This window comes from Piliocolobus tephrosceles, chromosome 3 (genome assembly GCF_002776525.5).
Source record: "Piliocolobus tephrosceles isolate RC106 chromosome 3, ASM277652v3, whole genome shotgun sequence".
In the NCBI taxonomy this organism is placed as follows: Eukaryota; Metazoa; Chordata; class Mammalia; order Primates; family Cercopithecidae; genus Piliocolobus; species Piliocolobus tephrosceles.
The window spans coordinates 39,572,077-39,596,631 of NC_045436.1; the positions used below are offsets into that span (position 1 = coordinate 39,572,077).

The 24,555-nt window shown below is 35.2% G+C and overlaps 1 protein-coding gene and 1 pseudogene across 3 annotated transcripts in view; both read left to right on the top strand.

Moving 5' to 3' along the window:
- Positions 1–24,555, top strand: part of LRBA (LPS responsive beige-like anchor protein) — a 767,265-nt gene that overhangs the window by 725,332 nt on the left and 17,378 nt on the right. For 2 of the 3 annotated variants that reach the window (XM_023227472.2, XM_023227478.2), the window contains 3 exons: positions 5,006–5,173; positions 20,506–20,607; positions 23,873–24,069. In XM_023227472.2, the coding sequence (XP_023083240.1) occupies positions 5,006–5,173; positions 20,506–20,607; positions 23,873–24,069 (467 nt within the window). The remainder of the gene's footprint in view (positions 1–5,005; positions 5,174–20,505; positions 20,608–23,872; positions 24,070–24,555) is intronic. The other variant, XM_023227477.2, reaches the window with a different exon arrangement.
- On the top strand, positions 8,288–8,417 carry LOC111554131 (annotated as a pseudogene).

Sequence of the window (24,555 nt, forward strand, 5' to 3'; positions counted from 1 at the left end):
TGAAACAAAGGCTTACATATATCTTTATTTAATGTTGTAGGAATTGAAAAATCTTTTAAATTAAAACTTCTAGTCATTTGAATGCTTTATGGTAAATCATCTTTCAGTCTTGTTAATAACCTTTATAAAATGTTTGAGTCCATACTCCTGCTTTAATATAGTTTATAGAGCAATTAATTTTTGGTTATTCAAGGAGTTTGTTCTTGAACATCTTTTTTATCTTTATTGTTTGTTATATGGAATTGATGATGTGGTTTTCTCATAGTTTCCATCTTTATTCTGTAGGTATAGGAAAGAAAACATCACCATTCAAGCCTTTCTGATTATTTGGGCTTTTACTAGATGTTTAAGTCTATGGGGTAGATTACCATTGAACCTAAACACTCCTCTTGGAGTCTTGGATATGTCTTTGTTTTCTGCTTAAAGACACAGTTGGAGACAGTGTAAGCAACAGTTGGAGTACAGTGGCACAGTTACGGCTCACTGCAGCCTCAAACTCCTGGGCTCAGGTGATCCTCCTGCGTCGGCCTCCCAAGTAGCTGGGACCACAGGCACAAAAAAAAGAAAAAGCTATTTCTTTTTTTTTTTTTTTTTTTTTTTAGTTTTTATAGAGACAGGGGTCTCACTCTGTTGTCCAAGGTGGTCTTAAACTCCTGGAGATTTTCTCAAATATTCTTTTGGACTTCATACTGTTTTTCCACATATTTTTTAAGTGATTGAAATAAATTTTTAAACATGAAAATGAATTTTACACTGTAAAATAGAACTAATAGAACTGTAAACCACTCTTATTGGTTTACAATGAAAACCATAGAGTAATTCACCACCACCACAATCAAGGTGCAAAGTACCGCCAAATACCCTGTGCCACCTACTAGAAGTCAGCTTTTTACCCCACCCTCAACTTCCTGGCAACAACTAATCTATTCCTCATCTTTAGTTGTGCCTTTTTCAGAATGTCATATAAATGGAATCATAAACCATGTCAATCTTTGGTTTTGACATTTGAGTGTTTTTAGTTTGTTAACATTCTATATTATTGTTTTTTAAAGACAGTATTAATATTTGTAGAGTAAAGCTAACTTCACTTTCATATAATACTAATAATTGAAATCCTATATTCACACAATTTTATAGAATTTATAAAATTCTTTCACATACCACTGTTTCAGTCTCACAATAATCCTGTGAAGTAAACAGGTGCCTTATCCCCATTTTTCAGGTGATAAAACTAAGGTTTAGAGAGATTATGTAACTTACTGAAATTTATATAGCTAATAGTGACAGAAGTGGGCCTTGGACCTAGCTCTTTTAATTTTAAATATAGCACGCTTTGTGATCATCCCATGTTGTCTCATCCAGGTGTTACCAGTCAGTCACTGAATTTTTTCGGAAAATGCTATACTTTGTAACACTAAGTTCCTAGTATGTCTGCCATGTTACATTAGACTTAATAAACCTGATGTCATTCTTTTCCTTCTTTCAAAATACGTTCTAATGTACTGTCTTTAAAAATGTGTGCGTTTGTTGTATGAAACGTATAAATAAGGAATAGCTTTAAACTTCATTTCAGTGACTTAACTTGTGAAATAAAAATATTTATACTTACCAGAAAAGCTGTAGAAAGAAAATCTCAAATGATAGTCCTGGTGTCTTTCTTAATATCTTGTATAAAAACTCTGATGCTAGTTTTATTCAAAATACTTTCAGTTAGGGTAAATATGTGTCTGTGTTTTTACGACAACAGGAATATTAAATATTTTTTCTTAAGTTTAGCAGAGAATCAAGGAAAAATTGTATGATCAGTAATATATAATGGCAAAGCTAACACAAGTGTTCTATTCAATTATATTTTAGCACACAAGCCAAAAAAAAAAAAAAAAAAAAATCCTTCTCTTATTAGATTGGCGGGGAGGGAGGAGAAACATGGGTTGTAACAGGAAATTCTTTAAACATAAATCATGTTTTCGGGTCACAACCAGAACAGCAGAGGCAACAATAAAACCTTCCCCTGGCAGTCGGAATTATTTTCAGGCCACATTTTAGATTCAGTGGTGCAGAGTCCTGAGCTTGAATTTTTTTATTTGTAGCACAGCTGTCAAATAAAACATTAACTAGAAAATTTGTTCTGTCAAAAAAGGGATATTCTAGTGCTTGTGGTAATATTTGATATTAGTGTGTGGAGAGGTGGACTGGTATTAAAGGAAACAAAAAATAAAGGTTGAGGAACACTTATGAGATTATCAGAAAATAATTTACCAAAAAGAGCAGCAGGTATTTATATGCTGTGATTTATTTAGGAGGAGTGAACCTCAACCTTAGAACAATAACAAATATTGCTGAGGAAGGCTGCCAGAACAGGAAAAAGTAAACTTAAAAAAATAATGTGTTCCAGAGTTGAGCCCAAAGTATAAATTGTAAAGAATAAAGTTAATTTGTGTTAACATATAAAACCCTTTAGATGTAACTGGTTAAATGTCACTTTCTCATTTAGATCTTCCCTGACACCCAGTGTAAATTTGTTCTCTTGTTATTGTCATTAATCCAGCCTTGTTCTTTTCTTTTATAATACTTATCCCTATTCATAATTATATACCTGTTTGGGTTTGTTTAATGACTGCCCTACAAGACTGTAAAGGCTGAGGGCAGGGACCATGTCTGTTTGTTCACCACTGTATACAGGTAAGAAGGCCTAATGCTGGGCACTTAATAGGTGCTTGGTATTTGTTGAATGAAAATTAATTGTGATAACTCTTTGGAAAACAATCAAAACACTAAAAATTTTAAAAAGTTTTAGTGACTGAATGCATGTTTCCTTACACTGACATTGGAGAAACAGAGCAGTGACTTCAACTAATGAGAATTAACATGTGACTCTTGTAAAATTCTGCCCCTATATTTAATCCATCCCATCTTTACAGCTAAATTTTTTCCCTTTGTCCTCACATGAGTTGGAAATTAAGTTACCAAGTGAATAGCTGTTCTTTGCAAGCCTCCTGCTGCATGAAGAACACCTGGGTTTCCTCTGTGTCGTCTACCTCAAATACCTGGTTAGTTATTTCACTCATCCTCACTCCTACAACCCACTGAGTGTTGGGTTTCAAATCTGAAATAAGCCTGCCCGTACGTAATCTATTTCAATCACACCTATATTTTATGTGCTCTCAGCATTTAGGCATAGGCTAAAGCAGAAGTCATATATATTCTCTATGATCACATCACTATATGATGTATTCAGTTTCTTTCAGTAGTTAAAATACATGGATTTAACCTTTGATTTTCTAGTTATTAATAAGACTGCTTTCAGCTACCTAACTTTTGTCTTATCCTATGTAAGGTCTGCCTGTACTCTGATCCCCGCCAATTTACCACTGAACCTCCACATTCTGTTTGTCATGTAAATTGGAAATGAAGTAAAAATTATTACATATTTCATATTTAATTTGCTCTTCATTTTTTTAAATTCTTGAAAGTCTTGAATTCTTCTTTATTTATTGATATAAGCTTATTTTTTAATGAAATGTTTTGGTGTCAACTTAAAAGGTTGAAGAAATTCAAAACTGAACATCTTGAACATTTAGCAGTTAGAGACACTTGCTTTGAAGTCTGCTCTCCCTTAATCACAGGAGAAAAAAAGTACTATATTAGTTTTGCAACTTGAGGTTGAAATGAATCTGATTTTAAATTTATTAGAGTAGGCTATATGCAAGACTACCACTCATGAATGAAAACATGTATTTGACTTTTCCATCTGATTTAGATAATATTTCAGAATTTTATTTCTAAATTTTCAGCCTTCATAATAAGCCTTAGGTTTATTAAAATCAACAGTTTTAAAAATTTAATGTAAATATTATATTTGTTATCTTGTAAAGTTAAATACACTTGATATGCCAGTACTTGAGACCTTAACCGTTTAAGAAGTTTACAGTGTATTCCAGGTTAAATACATAAACTATTTAGGCATATTTAATTTTCAGCTTAGTAGCCTTTTTTTCCTTGAACATCGAAATTATATTTTATAATCAAAATATAAAAACATATTTTTAAAAAAGCCATGCTGAATATTAAGGGTAGACATTGTATAGCATTTATCTGTAGACTCTGTAGACATGTCAAAGCAAATATGTTAGCTGGAAACTCTAAAGATGGAATGGGGGTGTGTCATAGATACTCAATTCTTTAGACAAGTTTGTGTGAATTATTACCACCATACCTGGTTAAACAAAGATTCTTAAAGGGTGAGGGCTTTACTTTTTTTCTGACACCTTTACATGAACAACTGTTCTGTGTTTGAAGGCTTAGATATATAGTAAGTTTACTGGGTTTCTCTCCATTGTCCCCAATCATTACCATCTTAATTGCACCCTCAAGGAATTTTCATCAGACAATTAAGACAAAGAATCACCTGGCTGAAATTGCAATCACAGTATATTAGTTCTTTCATCATAATTTCCATATAAGCCTGATTTGAAAAGGTAGAAGCTCTCCAAAGTGACTTATATTGTCTTTGTATAGATCACTTAAAACAAGAAATATGTTAAATCTTCAGTAATTCAGAGACAGGTTTTTATTAGTGACATCTAAATTATAAGTACTTTTACAGAAAGGCAACTAAGTTTTATTTTGAATCATATAGAGTAACCAAGAAAGTGTTAAAATGGTTCCAAAAGGGTTCTCCTGGGCCTGCTTTAATTAGTAAACATGATTCATTTGTAATATATAGAAGCCATTTGTAATGATACAGTGCCATGATCCTCAAGTATTATTTGCTGAAATAGTTTTAACATATGCCTTTCAAAAATGTTAGCACTTTTCAGTTTATTTCTTTGTTGTTCTTGTTAGCATGCAAAGAAAACTGTTAGGTTGGACCATGTCAAATTATTATAAAATCTGAACTATGACAATCAGAGTTCATATAGCTTTGTTGTTTTACAAGTTGTCTGTTCACTAGAATTTTTATTTTTTTAATAGCAATTTTAAAGAAAATTGTTTTGCATTACAGGAAAATTGATCCAAGTGGTGTTTGGCCATTGGGATGTCGTCACTTGCCTCGCTCGTTCAGATTCATATATTGGGGGAAATTGCTACATTCTCTCAGGGTCACGTGATGCAACTCTTTTGCTGTGGTATTGGAATGGAAAATGCAGTGGGATTGGAGATAACCCAGGCAGTAAGTATGATTCATTTTTAAAGTAAACTTTTACAAGAATGTAGAGAGTTAACATTTTGCAGTAAAGTTACCTTTTTGTTATGGTAAAAGTGAAACAGAATTATCAAGTATTTTTAATTTATTAGTTATAATTTAAGAATGATCCAGATAGCCTCATTATCAACATTTTGTGACCATTGATAATTAAAATCCAAGCATGAAATCTTATGTTTCATATTATAGGCTATTCTCATGATCCAAAAGTTCTAGTTCATTGGAAATAGCTGTCACCAAATAAAATAATTTTTTATTCATGAAGATACAGCATAAAAGAGCAATCACATATTACTTTGTTTATTGAATTCATATTTTAAAAGAACAAAATAAAAATTATAATTTCATAGAAACAAACTAGTCTTTATAAAGTTATGCTTTCATTTACGTATTTAAAAGATAAAACAGGTCATAAAAGGCCAATATGGAATACTCAAATTGGCTCTTGGTTTTTCAGATGGGAAATGAAAATGTTCACCAACAGCCTTAAACATCTTTATGAAACTATGCTGAAGGCAGTAAAACAAAAAATGTGTAACCATTTAAAATTGTAATTCACAGAAGGCAAAAAAGGAAGCAGCTACCATTAAAACCAATCGCACACAGCTGCAGAAAAGAAATGGCTTTAGAAAAACACATTAAGAAGTAGGAAAAAACAATTAAAGGGACTACCTGAAAAATGAGAATTTAATTAAAATGATTATGACAACACTGTAGAATTCCTGCAAGAATAGCTTTAGATTTTTACTTCAGAAGGTAGAGCATTTTAACTGCTCTTAAATATTTACAGTTTCTTAATTTAAAGCAAGTTGCAATGTGTTTGGTTAAGGAAGGATCACGTTCTTCCTGATGACTTTACCTGAATACTCGGTCCTTGCTCTGTCACTCCACCCCAGATTGTGAAATGGTCTAAATATGTTTAAGGCCATCATATTTTGGATTGACTTCTCAAAGCGTTGCTTAAATGTATAATATTTGTATGAAAATGAACCTTTTTTCCAAAACATTTAGTCAAATGCTAGTATAGTGTTAAAAGAAGTATATGTGAAGTATTTTTCAAAGCTGTTTCTTATTATGTACATTATAGACTTTGGTGTAGTAGGTAAACACAGTTTTTATTCAATGAACATCTAATAGATATTTCCTATTTTAATCAAAAAAGGGATAATTTCCTACGCAAATAGGATATGAGAAATAATTTTAAGGCTGTGATGCTATTGATAATACAGAATTTGTGATCAAATTGTAGTGTCTGTATATGTCAGGGAGTAGGTATACATGCATTTCACATTTATACAGACATCTCTATATGATTACAATAGAAATTATAAAGATGTAAATTTCAGGGATTTTGTTTTTCATATTCTTTTGAAAAGTACCATGTTCTTTTCATCATGAACACAATATTCTGGTCCTTCTTCCTTTCTGGCCTCTTAGAATAAGTGACTACTTTCAATTTCTTTTTTCCTGTTTCTGTAAATCCAGTTACCGAGATTCACTCATCTCAGGCAAATGTAGATTTAAAATAGATAAGAAATCTACCATTTTGCTATTGATCTCAAAATATTTAAGAACTTTTCCTTGCCTTAAAAATGTAAGATATTTCATGCACATATAGAAATCTAAACACACATAGATATTTGGGTTCTTGGTTTCTCGTTTTATTTTACTTAATCATGTTCTGTATGTTATACACCGTCATTACCAATGTGTATTCTCAGCAGCAGCTAAAAGACTTATTAGCTACACTTGTATGTAATTGCTGTTGCATTTCAGAAACTGAAGTATACCTTAAAGTTACGAATTTTCAGCTTTTCAAGAAGGAAGAAAGTATGATATATATCATGATATATGTATACATTTAAATATATTTTCGTATGTTTAAATACTTTATAACTCAACCTAGAGATTGTTTTTACATGCATGACCTTTAAAAAATGAATTAAGTAGGACTGAACAAATCCTGGGGTTTGTAGTAAAAAAAAAATCTAAGTTCCAAGCGTTGCTGTAGTCCTTCTGTCTTGTCTGTAAAATGAAAGCAACAACAGAACTGAGTTAAGGTGTTATCAGAAGCACAGGATGATTAGAGCAAATAAATCACCACAAAACACCATCTTGTTGGCATTAGAGTAAATATTATAATGTTATATTTTTCATAGTGTACTTCATCTGTACCCTCGCATTGTCTGCAGTATGGTGGACATTACCTCCTAGTAATGCTAGCAATGAAAAGAAAAACAATAAAAGAATAATATAACAGCACATCTAATAAAAATTTTAGAAAATTGTAATGTATCATGACTGAATTAAATTACCTTTCTCAAAGTGAACCTTATCCTTTCAAGCCCCTGTATAATGTCTGATGCCCCGATTTAATTTTGCTTCAGCTTTGAAAGATGAATCCAGGAGAAAGACAAATAGGCACTTTTTCTTATAATGAGAATTTACACACATTAGAATAGAAAAATGGAAAATGCAGTCTACGCTTTTCAAAAGAAAATGACAAACAAAAACAAAGACATTGTTACCGTGTATAAACTGTTTCAAACAGTTTCATGCAAGCTGGTTCGGATTTTATAAGCCTCTGGCTCATTGATGGTTCCCCGATGCAGCTGCTGAAGTCACAGCTTTTCAGATGAAGGGTTTTAGGTTATGCGTATTCCTATATTGTACCTCTTAGATACAATGTAAATGACCTTTAAGAAGTGGTGAAGCGTGTATATACATATAATTGCAATATGTTCTATAAATGCACATTAATACCTCAACTTTACATTTTTTATTGTAGACTTTTTCTTTCTTGAAGGGAAAATACATAAAAGAAAACCAGGTTATTGCTTTTTCTGCATTTTATAGGTCTGTTTCAGGGTTTTTTTATTTAAAAAATAATGAGAATAGGTAGTCATTTTACTTTCTAGGGTCATAAGCCTACATACACTGTTTATTCCAAATCTAATATTGATGTTATATGTAAAGTTGATAGCTGTATGACAATGTTTAAAAAATATATTATCTAATATTAATATACATACTGCTTTGGCAAAATCGGGCTAGCTCAAACTGGATAAAACCTATAAATACATCACTTCTTGGCCTTTTGGCTAAGATCAAGTGTAAAACCTATAAATACTATAATTTGTGGCTTTAAAAAGTGTAAATGTTTTATGAAACCTGCCTATACTACATAGTAAAAGGCTTATTTTCCTGTATACCAGATAGTTTTTCATCTTTGACTCTATTGTTTTGTAATACTTATCTCTTGTAAAATGCAGTTTTCTCAATGAGAAGAAAAATTAATACAGGATTCCATTTAATTAGGGATTTAAAAAATGAAATTAACCAAGAATATTTCACTGAAAGATGTTTTGTACATGAAAGCATGGCATCTCTCTCTCCTTGTCCTAGTACCCTGTGTTTTAGGACTGAGCCTTGTCACCAAAGTTCTTTTCCTGAGATAGTTATTTGGCCTTCAGAATAATGCTCTCCAGACTGCACATTTTCAAATTTTGGAGAAAATGTTCCCTAGTGCATTCCATTGATAAACAAATACTTTAAACTTTCACACAATCTTATTTAGATAAGCAAGATGAATATATACAAAACAGTTGTTATTTATTCACTATTTTATATTCATAAACTTGGATTTTAAAAATTACATGTTTACTAGGTATTTTTAGATATCTGAATAATATCTTTTAAAGCCACATTCGATCAGCTTCAGAAGCAAATGGTTGCTGACTGTGAGGGTGTTGCATAGATTTGTGTGTGTAGTATTTCAGTAATACTCGCATTTTCCATTCTCGAATTCTGGTTTTGATTTGATTGAAAGGTGGCATTTTTTTTCTTTTCCTCATTGCAATCAGACATGCTAATCTATGTCAGCTTTTTCCTTTATGGGATTGGCGTCTACTGAAAAAAAAAAAAAACCTAACTTTTCTTCATAACAACAAGATTCTGTTCTTTAAGAATATTTCAGCACCATTAATTAGAAAGAAGGTTTTATTAACCATAAGGCTAGCACTAACAGACCACAGAGCTGTTTTTTAAAGTACTGTATGCCATAGCTGCCCTGCTTTTTCTCTGTCTAAAACTTCATTTTGTTATACGCTCATCAATCACTTAAGTCATTACCGTAAATCCTACTGTTGTTAATTTTACTAGTATCACCCTAATGAGACATTCCTGCTATAATTAAAAATGAATTCTAACTTTAAGGCATTCTAAATTTTTTTTAATGAATTTAGAATGATCTTGCCATGTGACTATAAATACTACTGATACACATAGACTACTCATCAAGTCTGTAAGAAAAGTAGTATCATAACATGTCCAGGTGTGAATTATTTACTGGCTGCCTCTGTGCACATGTGCTTATGTGTATGCATATTTTTGTGCGCATATTTAGGAATTACGTCCTTTTTATTTTGAAGCCTAGTATGTTTTACTGAAGCTACTAATAAATTCTTATTATTGCCAAAATATAGGTGGATGTAATAAAAACAATATTACTCTTTGTAAGTAGGTGTCCTAGAGCACCATCTGCTGGATGCATTTGGGGACTTAATGTTGGGAAACATGAAAATTGGTACTTGGTTAAGACAGGTGTACTTTGTTTTTAATTGCGTGTGATACATTATTTAAGGGTCGCAGATGTCAAGGTATGTACATTTGTGTTGAACCATATGATTTCTTAAAAAGCAATCACTTTACTCCTCCTTTTACCCCACCCTAACCTGGATTTGCAACTGTACAATAAATATTTTGTGTAAGGAAAAAGTAAGCACAGTATTTGCCTAATGAAACAAAGTACCACAGTTTGTGATTAAATAAACTGTTAGTTTCTTGATCACAGCTCTTCAGAAATAAACTGCTAGCTTCTTGATCACAGCTCTTCAATAAGTTACAGTTGAGGAAGTTATTTGGATGGTATTTTAAGTTTAGGTTCCTTATGTTCACTAGATTCTGAATAAGAAGGTAATGCTTGGAACAAGAAATCATTTTATACCTGGGTATGACTCTTGATCTGATCCTTTGTCAGGAGCAAGAGTTCTTGTGTGTGTCTCATCCAGACCTTCCCTTCTGGGCCTGCATTTAGAATGTACTGTCACACTACAACTACCCTGTATTTTAATTTTTTCCTTGAAGCATTTATCAAGAAGCGTTTTCAAATGGTATGTTGGCAGTGTTCAAGTTTAGGTGACATTAAAAGTATGTCTATGAAATTCTCCAGAAGGTCCAGGATGTTTAGTGCTCCATGATGTAATGCAGGCCCTCAAGTTCCAGCAAAACAACTCTGTATTTACTGCTTGTAACTAATAGTAGATGTGGTAAAAAGGAATTATATTCATATGGCAAATGAATACAACCTTAATGTGCACCATATGCAGAGTGGCGGGGTGATATGCCAATATATCACATTTATTTACCTTGTTTGGTTGCAGGGAAAAATGACTGTACCATTCAGCCCATAGGTTATAGCCATATAAATATGAGAACAGAAGAACTGATGATTTATGCCCTCGGATTGAAACTGAGTATCTTCATATGTAGACCGTTTTAATAGTGCCATGCCAAAGAAAGTTTTCTTGACACTTTATGCTCATATGGGAAATTTAATTTCAAACAATAGTTGCAATTAGTCTAAGAAAGTAAAAATTCCTTCTAGTCAACTAAATGTAGGATTCTTCTGCTTTTAAAATATTGCAGAATCTGTGTGGGGGAAGGGGAGTCCATGACATTATTGGTAGAACTACCAAGGATACACTTAATTAAGGCTTCCTGGAACAACATAGTAGACTGACTTTACTACCTTGCAAAAACGCTCATTTCATAAGAGAAATTCTACGGCAGCTTTGTGCCTATGTAACTCACATTTTACTCTAGATATTACTGATAATTTATGAAAAGATAACCATTTTTATATGAAATTCAATATTTAAATCTGATTTTTTTTTTTACAAAGCAACAGTTAAACCCTATTTTTTCTAGTTACCTCAATTTTTATGTGCTATGCTCATTTATATGGCTTTACAGAGCAGAAGTTTGTAAGTGTTAACAAATTTTTAAAAATTGATTTTCTTGATCTTTTAACAGAATCATTATATATCATTACATATCATTTATCTGCTAATTTTTTTAAAGTAATTTTTTTCACATTCAAGTGAGAAAATGAATGTGTTTGATAAGACTTCAGATTTTGGATTTGAAGTGTTTTTATATAGGAAAAAAATACTCTGAATTGTTAATGCCTTTTGTGGCTTAAGGCTACATGACTGTTGAGCTTTTTAAGCTTTCATTCTTGTAGCTTGTAACTTTGCACAACTGAGAGATTGCCTTATTTCCTTGGGGTGAGTGGGGTCAGGAGTGTTAAACAGCAAAAGATATGAAATTCCTCTATAGTTTTCAGAGTCCCTTACTTAAGTATTTTTTAACAAAAGAAGGTTAAAATGTTAAGGAGAATGTATTTTAAATAATTTTAAATAATTTGGGTATTTAGGATAAACAGATAAAACCAACTTTCAGTTTTAATTTATATTCATAAAAATCAGACTCAATGTTGCATTTCAACAAATCTGAATAAGATTTCACTTCAGCAAATTTTCTACCTGTTTTCTTTTTTGGGGGTAGAATTTTGCCATGTTTATGTTACCAGACACTCATATGCAGCAACAGTAGCCATAGCTTACCTAGAACCAAAGACCAAGCCGCTCCATGGGAAGACAACAAATGAAGTCTCAAGCAAGTAGGAAAAAAGAAGCACATTAGTTAAGTATAGTAATGATATGTCCATGTAATGAAGTCCTGTACAAGCATTAACAAAGATACACAAATTTGTAATATTGACATGGAGGGATACACTCTTTGTACTGCTAAGTGTAAAAGATCACCAAGCTACATGTATAACTTAAGTACCTATGCCTGTATGTGTATACCTTTGTATTCTATGTACATATATGCATAGAAAAAGTATGAAATGATCACAAGACAAATATTAGCAACATTTATTTATAGGTAGTGAATTTGGAAGCAATTTTTCATTTTCTTCATTATAATTTACTAAAGTATCTGAATGTTTTACAATGAGCATGTAATATCTTGATAATCAGAGACAATAAAGATACTTCAGGCCGGGCACAGTGGCTCATGCCTGTAATCCTAGCATTTTGGGAGGCCAAGACAAGGGTATTGTTTGAGCCCAAGAGTTCAAAACCAGTATGGGCAACATAGGGAGATGCTGTCTCTACGAGAAGTAAAAAAAATTAGCTGGGTGTGGTGCCTGTAGTCCCAGCTACTCGGGAGGCTGAAGTGGGAGGATCACCTCAGCCCAGGGAGGTCTAGGCTGCAGCGATCTGTGGTCGCACCATTGCACTCCAGCCTGGGTAACACAGTGAGACCCTGTCTAAAAAAAAAAAAAAAAAAGATATTTTCATTTGGGGAATGCACCTAATTACTGTACTGTACCTTAACTCCCCACTTTTAGCCTCTAGGCTGCCAGATATTAGTAGTTGTATTAGAATTTATATGAATTATCAAGGAGAGAACCATCTCTAATTAGCTTTTATGCAGCATAGGATCAGATATTATACTTTCAATGAAAGGAGTGTTTATAACAGAGAGTGAAAAAAGGGATCATTCTGTTGCTACTACTACTACTTTTTTTTTTTTTTAAGAGACAGAGTCTTGCTCTGTCACCAGGCTGGAGTGCAGTGGTAGGATCTTGGCTCACTGCAACCTCCGCCTCCCAGGTTCAAGCGATTCTCCTGCCTCAGCCTCCTGAGTAGTTGGGACTACATGCAGGCGCCACCACGCCCAGATGATTTTTTTGTATTTTTATAGAGACAGGATTTCACCATGTTGGCCAGGATGGTCTCGATCTCCTGACCTCGTGATCCACCCGCCTCAGCCTCCCAAAGTGCTGGGATTACAGACATGAGCCACCATGCCTGGTGTGCTGCTACTGCTACTTACAGATGATACTAATGGGTGCTCACTACATGCCAGGCACCATCCTGAGCGCTTTACATATTAATTCATTAATCTTCACAGTAGCGCTGTGTGGTATCTACTGTTATTATCCTTGACTTATAGATGAGGCATGGAGAAATTATAAACATGCCTTTACTTTCTGCCCTGGGTCTTGACGCTTTTAGGATCTTCTTACTAGAATTATGGAAACTTGCCCAAGGGAGCTCACGTAGCTAGCAAGTGCTGGAGCCTAGATTTAAACTCAGGCAGTCTAGGTCAGAGTTATCTAAACTATACACTTAATTAGAATAGCAGCTATAGAGAATTTGATGCAATCCTATCACTAAAGCATTCTTAGTATTTGCAAGAGACACAAAAAGACAACTGCATTATACTGAGTTCTTATGACAATACATGTCATGGTAGGATTTTGTATTTTTCAAATACACATTTAAGGGGTATACTTTAAGTATACAATTGTAGGTACACACTCATATAAACCCATTTTCTAATGTACAGTTGACTTTTGAACAACACAGGAGTCAGGGGTGCCAACCCTCCACACAGTCAGAAACATGCATATAACTTTTGACTCCCCAGAAACTTAACTACTGATAGCTTACTGTTGACTTGGAAGCCTTACTGATAACATAAAGTTGGTTAACACATATTTTGTATGTTATATGTATCATATATTGTGTTCTTATAATAAAGTAAACTAGAGAAAAGAAAATGTTATTAAGAAAATCATAAGGAGAAAATAGATTTACTATGCATTAAGTAGAAGTAGATCATCATAAAGGTCTTCATCCTGGTTGTCTTTCACACCGAGTAGACTGAGGAAGCAGAGGGCTGGTCTTGCTGTCTCAAATGGCAGAGGCAGAAGAAAATCCACATATGAGTAGACCCATATCGTTCAAACCTATGTTGTTCAAGGGTCAACCATGGTCTTAGAGGGTGATTCCCATGTTACAGTCATTTATTATGTATCAGAGAGGAGGAGAAATGTTACATACCAAGAACTTACCGTTTTCTTTGTACCAACATTATCTTGTCTTGCATTAATACTTCTAATATTATTTACAAGAAGATGGTACTAAAATTTCCTGTCTGATGGTGGTTGTACTCTAAATGCAGCTATGGCTTGTCATCTGTAGTCTATATGTCTAATCAAATTACGATTTTTCACCAAAGAGACCATGATGAATAGGGGAAGGGAAATGGTTTGAAGATGAAATGTATAGAACAAATTTCAAGTCGTTTTTCTAAGCATAATTAAAATGCAGTATAATTTCCATTGTAAAACTAGGAAATTAATGGAAAAGGTTTAAAAAATATTTAACCTCACTTCCACGCTAGCAAAGCCATTTCCTTTCTTGATTTACCATTATGGTGAGCCACATGAGAAAGCTTAGTATTCAGTTTTCACATGAATGTTTTGTAGTAATGAATCGTAACTAAATGGTACAAAGGGCACATGTAAAATAGAGGTATCCATCTTTAGGAAATGACTGGCATATATTGTATAATATATTTTTGTTTTTTATCTATAAAATATATATGCCTAATAAGTTCATTATGTATTTGGGCTTTTTAAACAAATATATTTTATTTCTTAATTTGTTTTCTATTGAAATTATTACTTTTTTTTAAAATAAAGCCAGGTTTTATATTTTGATTTTCCTCTATAAAAGTTCAGGTGATACATTTCTGCTAATGAGAAAAATTATATTGGTGGTCTTTAAGCATGTTAATTATTGTTAAATATTGATTTTGCATTCAAAATTAGTTGTTACAAGTGGTATGGACTCAGTACTATTATGTTGACCTTTACAAGCATAGATATTTATAATTATAATTTGCAGGCTTATAGTACTGTTGACAAAACCAGATCCAATGATCCTTTAAAATCAAGTTATTTTTAAATAAAAGCCATGTTTTACTCCTTTCCTTATTTCCATAGTACCTCACACATATTAAGAATACAAACTCAATAAATATTATTAAGTGAATGAAGGAGTGAAGGAATGAATGGGTGAACAAATGGGATATGTTATTTTCTGGCCCAGCCAGGAGTCATCTAAACTAAGTATTAATTGGAAGAAATAATTTTAGTTGTATAAAACTAAGAATAGGAAAATGTTTAATCCCACTTCATTCATAATAGATGGTATTGAGAAAATGGAATGAAGAGAATTCACTGTGCTAACAACAACATATTTAACCTACAAGTGAAAACTTTATACTGCATTTCAAAGTGATCTAATTTTCATAAGAGTAAGGAGATGATGCCAAAACACCAAGAACTTTATTCACTTTTTAAAAAGTAACTACAAGTTTGCCAGAAATACATGTCGGATCTATTTTTACCTGGATTGTCACCTCTTTTCCCTAATGGATATAGACCTTATGAAATATTCTTCTCACTGGATATTTATAAGCAAGATAGTAGAGAAATTCCTCTTTCCTCTTCTTTTCCTTCAGGTGTAATTTTAAGTGGTTCACAGTCTGTTTGATAAATATACTTAATGTTGTGAGGGCACCAGAGAAACACAACTAATAAAAGCATTTGCTATTCTGCCTAGTGGTGTTAACATATTTCACCTAATGTTTTAAAACATAAGTCCAGTATAAATACTAAGTGGTCATTATAGAGATCTTGTGTTGCTTGAATGCAAGTTAGGTTGTTATAATTGTCTCTGTAAGTTGGTATTGATATCTAGTATTATGTACTGAGAGCAGTGCCTCTGTAAAACCTGATGTGCCCTGGTATTTGCAGCAGAATTTGGGCTGTCTTTAATCTCATTTGACTTGTTCATCTTCCTTTAAGGCCAACCATAAAGATGCACTCAGTATCCTTTTCAGCCTTTGGTTAGGATTTGCATCAGTAGTCATAAACCTGCTCTCTGGACAAAGACACCCTTTCCTTTGAAGTAACTGCTCAAGCTTTTCAAAGCAGTCCTAGAAGTCTGTCCTCTTTCTCTTTTTATTTTTCTTTAAGAAGAGTTTGAAGTGTGGTCCCTTAAACTAGCAGCAAGATAAATTTTTGTCTCAGCATTATTGAAGGCCATGACAATTTTTCAAGCAGTAAGACTTTAAAAGGTTCTTAAGGGAATCTGTTCTGCTTTACGGTCTAGCCTTTGGTAGATCCTACTATCTCAGAAAGCAAAGGTAAAGACTTTTTGTATCCCTTAACTATTGCAAATTTTTATCAAAAGAATTAACTTGATATTTTTGAGAAGACTTTTTTTTTTTTTCTTTGCTCTTCATTCAGTTTAGAGACTGCAATGAGAGATTATTGATAGCTTTGGCATCTTTGAAAAGTAATATATGGCCAGAATCATCTTGTTTGAGCTGATTATTTCTCCCTGGGTATTAAAATCTACGTGGACTGACAAGTAGTTGGGAGGGGCAGATTTCTGAGAATACTGCAGTGAGAATGAGTTATATGGTTCCAAGATTTTGTTTCTAGGCTTTCCAAACAGAAATGTACATAGATATGGAGGGATTTTGCCTTTACTTTCTGTGGGATGTCGTCACTTGGGCTCTGCTGTGATCCAGGATGATGTATACAGTGTAACTACAGAGACATAAAAAGATTCTGTGAGCCACATGTAAAGCCTCTGCTCTGCCTCCGATTATCTCTGCTACCCTCAGTAATTTCATTACAAGTGGTTCCCAAAATGTCCATTGAACTTAAACAGTTTTGACCTGTTTGATTTAAATCCCATATCATGTATTTGCTATACTGAAGTGTAACTATTTCAAGCTCTTTGTTACAAAACTTTTAAAAATCAAGTAGTAGGTATTTATTTTGAATGTACTTTTTGATAAGAAGAAAATGTAAAGAATGCTTAATCTGTACAGCAGATAATAAAGGGAATACAATCTTTAAAGAAGATTGGAAACAGCTTTTCTTAGAGGAATGACATGATATCTCTCCTTATATTGTTGTATGTGGGTTTATAGAGGCCAGTAATGTACATTTCCTATAGGTGAGGAAAGTTAAGTAGCACTGTCTTTTTTACTGGAAATCCAGTGACTGTGAAACCAGTTACCTGAGAACCTAATGATCATAAGTCTACCCTTATGCTTTTAATTTGGTTTTCTCTCTCTCTCTCTTTTTTTTTTTTTTGTATTTCCTGAACTGTCTAACCTGCTTCCGGGATTAGCAAACATTTTGCCAAACTTTGAAGCCAAAGTCCTAGCACTGAACAGTTCCTTATTTAGAGATCAGGCCCTAAGGAAAGAAGAAATTCTTTTTCAGTTTTGAAATTACTCTGCATGTGTAATTACTCTGCATGTGTGTGTGTTCTGATTTGTGGGGTGAAAAATGATTTAATAAAGTTTGGATTATTGGAAACTAGTATTTTGTAAGCAAAGCATAATGATAAAAATCTTATGAGTTTACAAAAAAAAAAAAAAATAATGCTTGCATCTTAACCCACCTTCTGGGGTTAATCACGAGGTTTCCTAAACTCTTAACTTTATAGTCATAGAAAACTCTCAGTATTTCAACTCTTTTACATCAAAGAAAGAAAGAAAACTGACAGCAATCCTCTCCCTTCTTCCACCATGCTCCTGAGAAAACAAAAAGTTAGCACTGATGTACTTAAGTGACGTTGTCCTCTGGGACCACCAGTATCTATCTGTCCTTTGTTTACTTTGTCTTATACTTAGAATGACTTCATTTGACATCAGTTTTCCTTCAAACCTTCACTTTTCACTGAGGAATTCCAAGACAATTCAAGTTAAAACACAAATTTCACCATCCATGAAATGGTAACTTATAAAAACAACAACAACAACAAAAAACAACAATTACACCAAAAATATATTCCCTTAGATCTTAATGATTTTAATTGCTGGTAAAAAAAAAAAAAAAAAAAAAAAAAAAAAAAAAAAAAAAAGTTGCCAATGGATCTAATTAGATAGTAATTTCAGAAACAACATTGTATGGTATTTTTGTGGAATGTACAGCCTTCTGGGGAAAAGGGAAACCAAGAATCAGGGCTAAAGTATTGATAACTTCTTATTTTATTATTTTTTTGAGATGCAGTCTTGCTCTGTCACCCAGGCTGGAGTGCAGTGGCACAATCTCGGCTCACTGCAACCTCTACCTCCCAGGTTCAAGCGATTCTCCTACCTCAGCCTCCTGAGTAACTGGGATTAGAGGCGCATACCACCACACCAAACTAATTTTTTGTATTTTTAGTAGAGGCAGGGTTTCACCATGTTGGCCAGACTGGTCTCAAACTCCTAATCTCAGGTGATCTGCCCGCCTTGGCCTCCCAAAGTGCTGGGATTACAGGCATGAGCCACCACACCTGGCCAATAATTTTTTAAAACAGTACACTTATTCCTAAAATTTGTGGATCCTAACAGAAGCTTAAGTAGTTCAGATTGACTTACATTATTTGCTGTATTTCTTTAAAATTTTCCCAAATTTCTGGACTTTGTAAGAAAAAAAATTGCTCTTGTGACAAATTATTTGTGGCTTGGGAAATGTCAAGAAAACTTTCTAATTAAGGTAGGTTTGCCTCCCAGAGAAGTTTCAAAACTTGGAATCAAATGAAACAAAGCCCCTTGTTCTGCCTATCCCCTTGCCTCTTCGTATGTCACTTTTGGTCTCCCTTTATCACTAAATCTGTAGGCCAGGTCCAGCGGCTGGCTGCACATAGCACTGCCAGTGTGGTGCATAGTTCTGTGTGACATCCCTTCAACTTAAGTCCCACTCAGAATTACCTACAGTCATCAAAGCCTTGAAGGACACTGTGGGGACATGGCCCTGTATTATGTACTCTGGTACATGCATTGGAACTGTCGTGTGGAAGGTTAGACCTGAAGTGACTGCTGGCTCCAGGTGAAGTGGGGCTACAGGTAGAGACTAGACCTCTCTTCAGGGTAGAAGCCTCTCACCTTTTCTTGGTCATGGACCTCTGTCCATTCAGTAAAACTTGTTTTCCTCTCCTGGTACCTAGAAAAACAGGCATGTAGATACATTTTGCATAAAATTTCAAATAACCCAGTGACCTACTGGGAGAACCCCCACTTTGGAAGCCAGGTTAGTTTTTTGACGGCAGCATTCCAAGTACACTAGGTTTTCAGTGGGTTTCCTCTGAGCTGCTGGACATCTTTCCTCTGAGTGGCTGACTGCTCCAAGGATAGTCAGCTGTCTGGGGTTAAGATACAAACAATTCTCTTCCACAGAGCTCCACAGCTGCTGGTAGCCACCGACTCTGTGGGCACATTTGTCTCTTCTGGATTACACAGTGTTAGTTATCAAGCATATATAAAACAAATCCAAATCAAGAAATCAAGAGTACTAATAGAATCCTTCTCTCCACTTGGAAAGACTTTTTGTGTCTTTACCTTTAGAGACTATAAAAGTAGAGGATTCCTTTAGTTTTCAAATTGTATTCTTCAGGCTAGACATGGAATCCGGTTTATCCTTGTGGTTTGGCATGAACCAATCAACAAATCAAGCCCATTACCATTTTATTTAGTCATGGTGGGTTCCTTATTAACCAGCCAACCAACCAACCAACCAACCAACCAACCTTACTTTTTCTTTTTAGTCTGGGACAGACATACAGTATGACTTGTTCTTTCTACTTGTGAAAGTATTCGGCAACATCTGCCGTTTTTTGGATACTCCTTCTCTGTCCCCCCTTCTCCACCCACCGCCCCTCATTTTCAGTCACTATCTGTAGACTTATCTGTAAGGGTTTGGCTTTTTTAGGTGTTTTTTTTTATTATTACTATTTTTGGTTCTTTGAATGAACTACAGAGAATATACCCATGAAATTTATATATCAGAAAAATACGTAAGCTTAGTAGAGAGAATAGGTATTTAAGAGAGGGGCTGTAGAATTCCTGTGGAGGTAGCGGAAGTCTAGTTCAGACCGTCTTCATTATGATGGGTTTCAGCGGTCCACAGAGGATAAGGAGGGAAGAGGGAGGGGCGAGTCCTTTCTTTGAAATGTAAATTGAGCCAAGGTTCCTAATTTTATAGTCATCTGACCATAAAACATCTAATTGAGGGGCTAATTTTTTATGAGGCATTTTGGAATGCAGATTTTGTTGTATTTAACCCTGAGTTTTCAACCATTGTTGCTTGATAATCACATAAAGGTACTTGACATTTTAGCAGGATGTGGTCCTCATAATCAAACTATAGTATATAACTCGGATCGAGTCCTAAAGTAGGATTGCTGGACAAATTCCCAAACTATAAATTAAATAGGCATGATGGGAATTAGGAGCAAGTTGTTGATTATTTAATCTGCATGAACTTGAATTGATTTGTTCTTTTTATCTGTTTTTTCCTAAAGGTGAGACTGCTGCTCCTCGGGCCATTTTGACAGGCCATGACTATGAGGTCACATGTGCTGCAGTCTGTGCTGAGCTAGGCCTGGTGTTGAGTGGTTCACAAGGTAAACCTGTGGTACCTTCACAAAATGGATGCATTTCTTGCTGTCTTCTAGAAACAAATTACCAAAGATTAATTTGGTACCTTTTTTCTAAAACTTCTGTCTGTTATGCTAGCCATTAGTCATATGGAACTATTTAAATTATTTAAAATTCAATAAAATTGAAATGTAGGTTTCTTGGTGGCACTAGCCACATTTCAGGGGCTCAGTACTCACATATGGCTAGTGGCCACCACATTGGACAGCACAGATACAGATCATTTCCATCACTGTAGAAAGTTCTGTTTCACAGCACTGCTCTAAAGAGTTTAAGATGTTTTTACAAACATATCCTATTAATATTCATATTCCCATGAAGCAGGAACAAGGAACATCTTTGTATATTTGTTTATTCTTCTGCGCTGTTACTGGGCCGGGTTCCATCTTACATCTGAACGGAAGCCCCTGACCCTGTCTGTTTTAATAAGGCAGGGGCCACAGTGGCATTGAGAGTGGAGTAGAAAGATACTTAAGCTGGTTTGCCTGAAGGTTCGTGCTGGAAACAGCATCATATATTTAGGCCCAAGATAATAAGCAAGCTAAAAGCATACGCAGCAAATCAGGATCTGACTGGGAACGGAGCTGTTTCCAATTCGTTGCTTATCCCGTCGTAATAGTCTATCCATCTCTCTGTCTCTGCTCTGAGCTGAGGTCTGAACACAGAACAAAGTACTATATCTCAACGTCTTTTAGGTTTATCTGGTGGGGAAACAGAGTATTTGGATCACCTTACCTGTGTCCTAAAGTATAATAGTCTGGCTAACAAGGTGTTTTAAATATTTAAAGGATTGTGTTTATAAATTTGGTCAAAACACTGAAATAGTAATAATGATAGCAAGAATTCTATAACCACCGGATTTTTCCCTTATACTCAATAATTTCATACATCCTGAGCCAACAGGAGTTGTAAAATGAACCTATTATATTACAGGTCATCTTTTCTTTGCACAGTAGTATGGAACTGTAAAAGCAAGCATGCAAACTGAAACCATACAAAGTGATCTGAATAATCATTGGTCAATTTTACAATTGTTCCATCGTCTTTAAAAATTTTTGTCATGCTGGGCTCGGTGGCTCATGCCTGTAATCCCAACATTTTGGGAGGATAAGGTGGGAACATCATTTGAGGCCAGGAGTTTGAGACCAGTCTGGCAACACAGTGAGACCCCCACCTCTACAAAAAAATTAAGAATTAGCTGAGCATGGTGGTGCACACCTGTAGTCTCAGCTGCTTGGGAAGGTGAGGTGGGAGGATTGCAGGAGGTGAAGGCTGTAGTGAGCCATGATCATGCCACTGCACTCCAGCCTGGGTGACAGAGCAAAACTCTGTCTCTAATAATAATTTTGTCAAAACCTTAAAAACTCATACTCAGTTATACATATAACATGAAAAAGGTAGTAAAACTCACATGTACTTAATACATTGTAATTTAAAACATTTGACACATTGATAATTATTTATGAAAAACGTATCAAGAGTAGTTTGAACTTGTTATATACATGTAATGTACATGTTATACATATGTTAAGGAGCTAGCATCTTTTCTATGCCTTGGGGAGCTGTCATACTCTAAGTTGGGATCAGCATCTAACATTTCATCTTTTGTGCTTTCAATGTCATGAAATATTCCCTAGAATTCCTTTAATGTGAGGCTTTTGCTGGTTTCAATTCTGGGACATCTTTGTTACACCTTCTTCCCTAACTTACACTGATAAGTTCCTTCATTCCTTTCCTGGCTGCATATCTACAGTGTCTCAGCAGGGTCAGCATCCCACAGGCAGCTCTTTCTTCTATAACCCCATTTATATTCAATTCAAATTGTACCTTCAGCTTTATCATTTTCCATTCTTTACTGCAGTTTCATCTTTGTTGGCCAATACCCTTTTTTGATTATCCATTTTTGTGAAATATTATATGGCTTTATCACTGGGAGACAAAAAAGCAACACAGCTGCACAGTTTGCTGTCTGTGTGTGACCTGAATAACAGATATGCAGTGAGCAGTCATCGACATATTTTGAAAGGAGTGATGTGATTGGTCACTGATGATGATGATGCACATCTGTTATTTATATAGTGATTTGTGGACTGAAGAGCTAGCCACAAAAGTGCATACTTTGTGCAATTACTGTGACAACCTAAATTTGAACTATGTTATTGGAGGGCTGGTGTTATTTAAGGAGTGATAACTGAAATTCATGCATGCTGGAACTATGTAAAGCAAAGACTGCCTGTGGATATTTTAAAAATTTATAAACTACCTGAGTGGTCAAGAAAGAGCTAAAAGCCTTATTTTTAAAAGGGCAAGCTTTCAGTAGTCATTGTGGGGAAAACGCAATGATTCCATGTGGTCATGAGTAATTTAGCCAGAGGAGTAGCAGGGCATATACCCCAGTGACCCCCGTTATCTGACTGAGATATCTCTTGGAACTTGCTCATCGCACAAGCAATCTTTGTTCCTTATTCCTTCTTTGCTTTGCATGTAGCAGATACTCAATAGAAACAAAAAGCTTGGCTGTGTGTGGGCTCCCAGCAGCTGCCTGTCCTCCTCTGGCACCTTGGCCTGGTGGTCCACCCAGGTGTTGGGAGTGGTGGATGCTGCTGCTTGCTGTGGAGGCAGCAGGGAGGTGGACTCACTCAGTTGCCAAGGAGAGTGGCCGAAGGGTTCCTGTGTGAATTTTTTGGAGGTTGAGAAGAACTACCAGGGACCCCCTTTCAGTGTAAAAAAGTAGTGAGCAGTTGTAGAGAAGAAGGCTAAGGCCCTCAGAGGCTGCTTGAGCTGGCTGTCCCTGCACAGGCCCACATTGCCGTGGCTGTCAGGGCTCCTGCAAGGTATCCTGCAAGGACAGGTCTTAGTGTGGCTGCCCACAGCCCTTGTTTGTTTGCATCCCAGCCTCCTTGAAGCTATGCTAGAATTGGAAGCTTATCCTGTTTCCCAGTTCCTCCAGTTTGTATTGCCTCTTAGCATAATGAATTTCAGAGACTAACTTCCTGTCTCTTGAGGAAAGTGAACTTGGACTTACATGATTTGGCTTCTGTCCTCTCCGGAGTGGAAGGTGAGATCTGGCAAACATGAAGAGATTTTGCATAATAACTTGCACGTAAGATGGAAGTTTTTCAAAGGCTTTCTACATCTATAGTGTGGTTCTATAATCCTGTTTGATCTGTGCTCAAGATTCAGATTGTATTTGTCTGTTTTCATTAAATAATTTTGCCTTTTGTTTCTCAGAAGGACCATGTCTCATACATTCCATGAATGGAGACTTGTTGAGGACCTTGGAGGGTCCTGAAAACTGCCTGAAACCAAAACTCATTCAGGCTTCGAGAGAGGGTCATTGTGTCATATTCTATGAAAACGGCCTCTTCTGTACATTCAGTGTGAATGGAAAACTCCAGGCCACAATGGAAACAGAAGATAACATAAGAGTGAGTGCCCTGGGGACTCTTCAGCATTCACGACTTTTACCTCAACTCGTGTCAAGTGGGGAGGGAAAGGGTTCGTGAAAGAAACCTCTATTTTTGGGTTGCCGAGGGCCTCTTTTCCACACCCACAAAAAATCTTTAGGTAGCACTCAGAAAAGGCTCACACACTTCGCACACCACAGCGGTGGACGAGGCCAGCTGCCGGCCTCCAGCATGAGGCAGGCACACAGACACACTACACTCGCTTTTATTTTTCCCCACCTTCCCATAATGCTGGCTGCATTTAAACCAAGTACACATACACGCGGCACAGCTGAGACTGGTCCTTCAATAGAAGAGGTTTCCTTAGGGGCTTCTGAATCATCCTGGGTGGCTTTCAGTGGCACTGCTCATTTTTTTTTTTTCTAGAAAACGCACTGCACATTGTTTTCTGAGTATGAAAGCTGAAATAGTACATTAGATGACACTTAAAACTGGAGTCTCTTTACA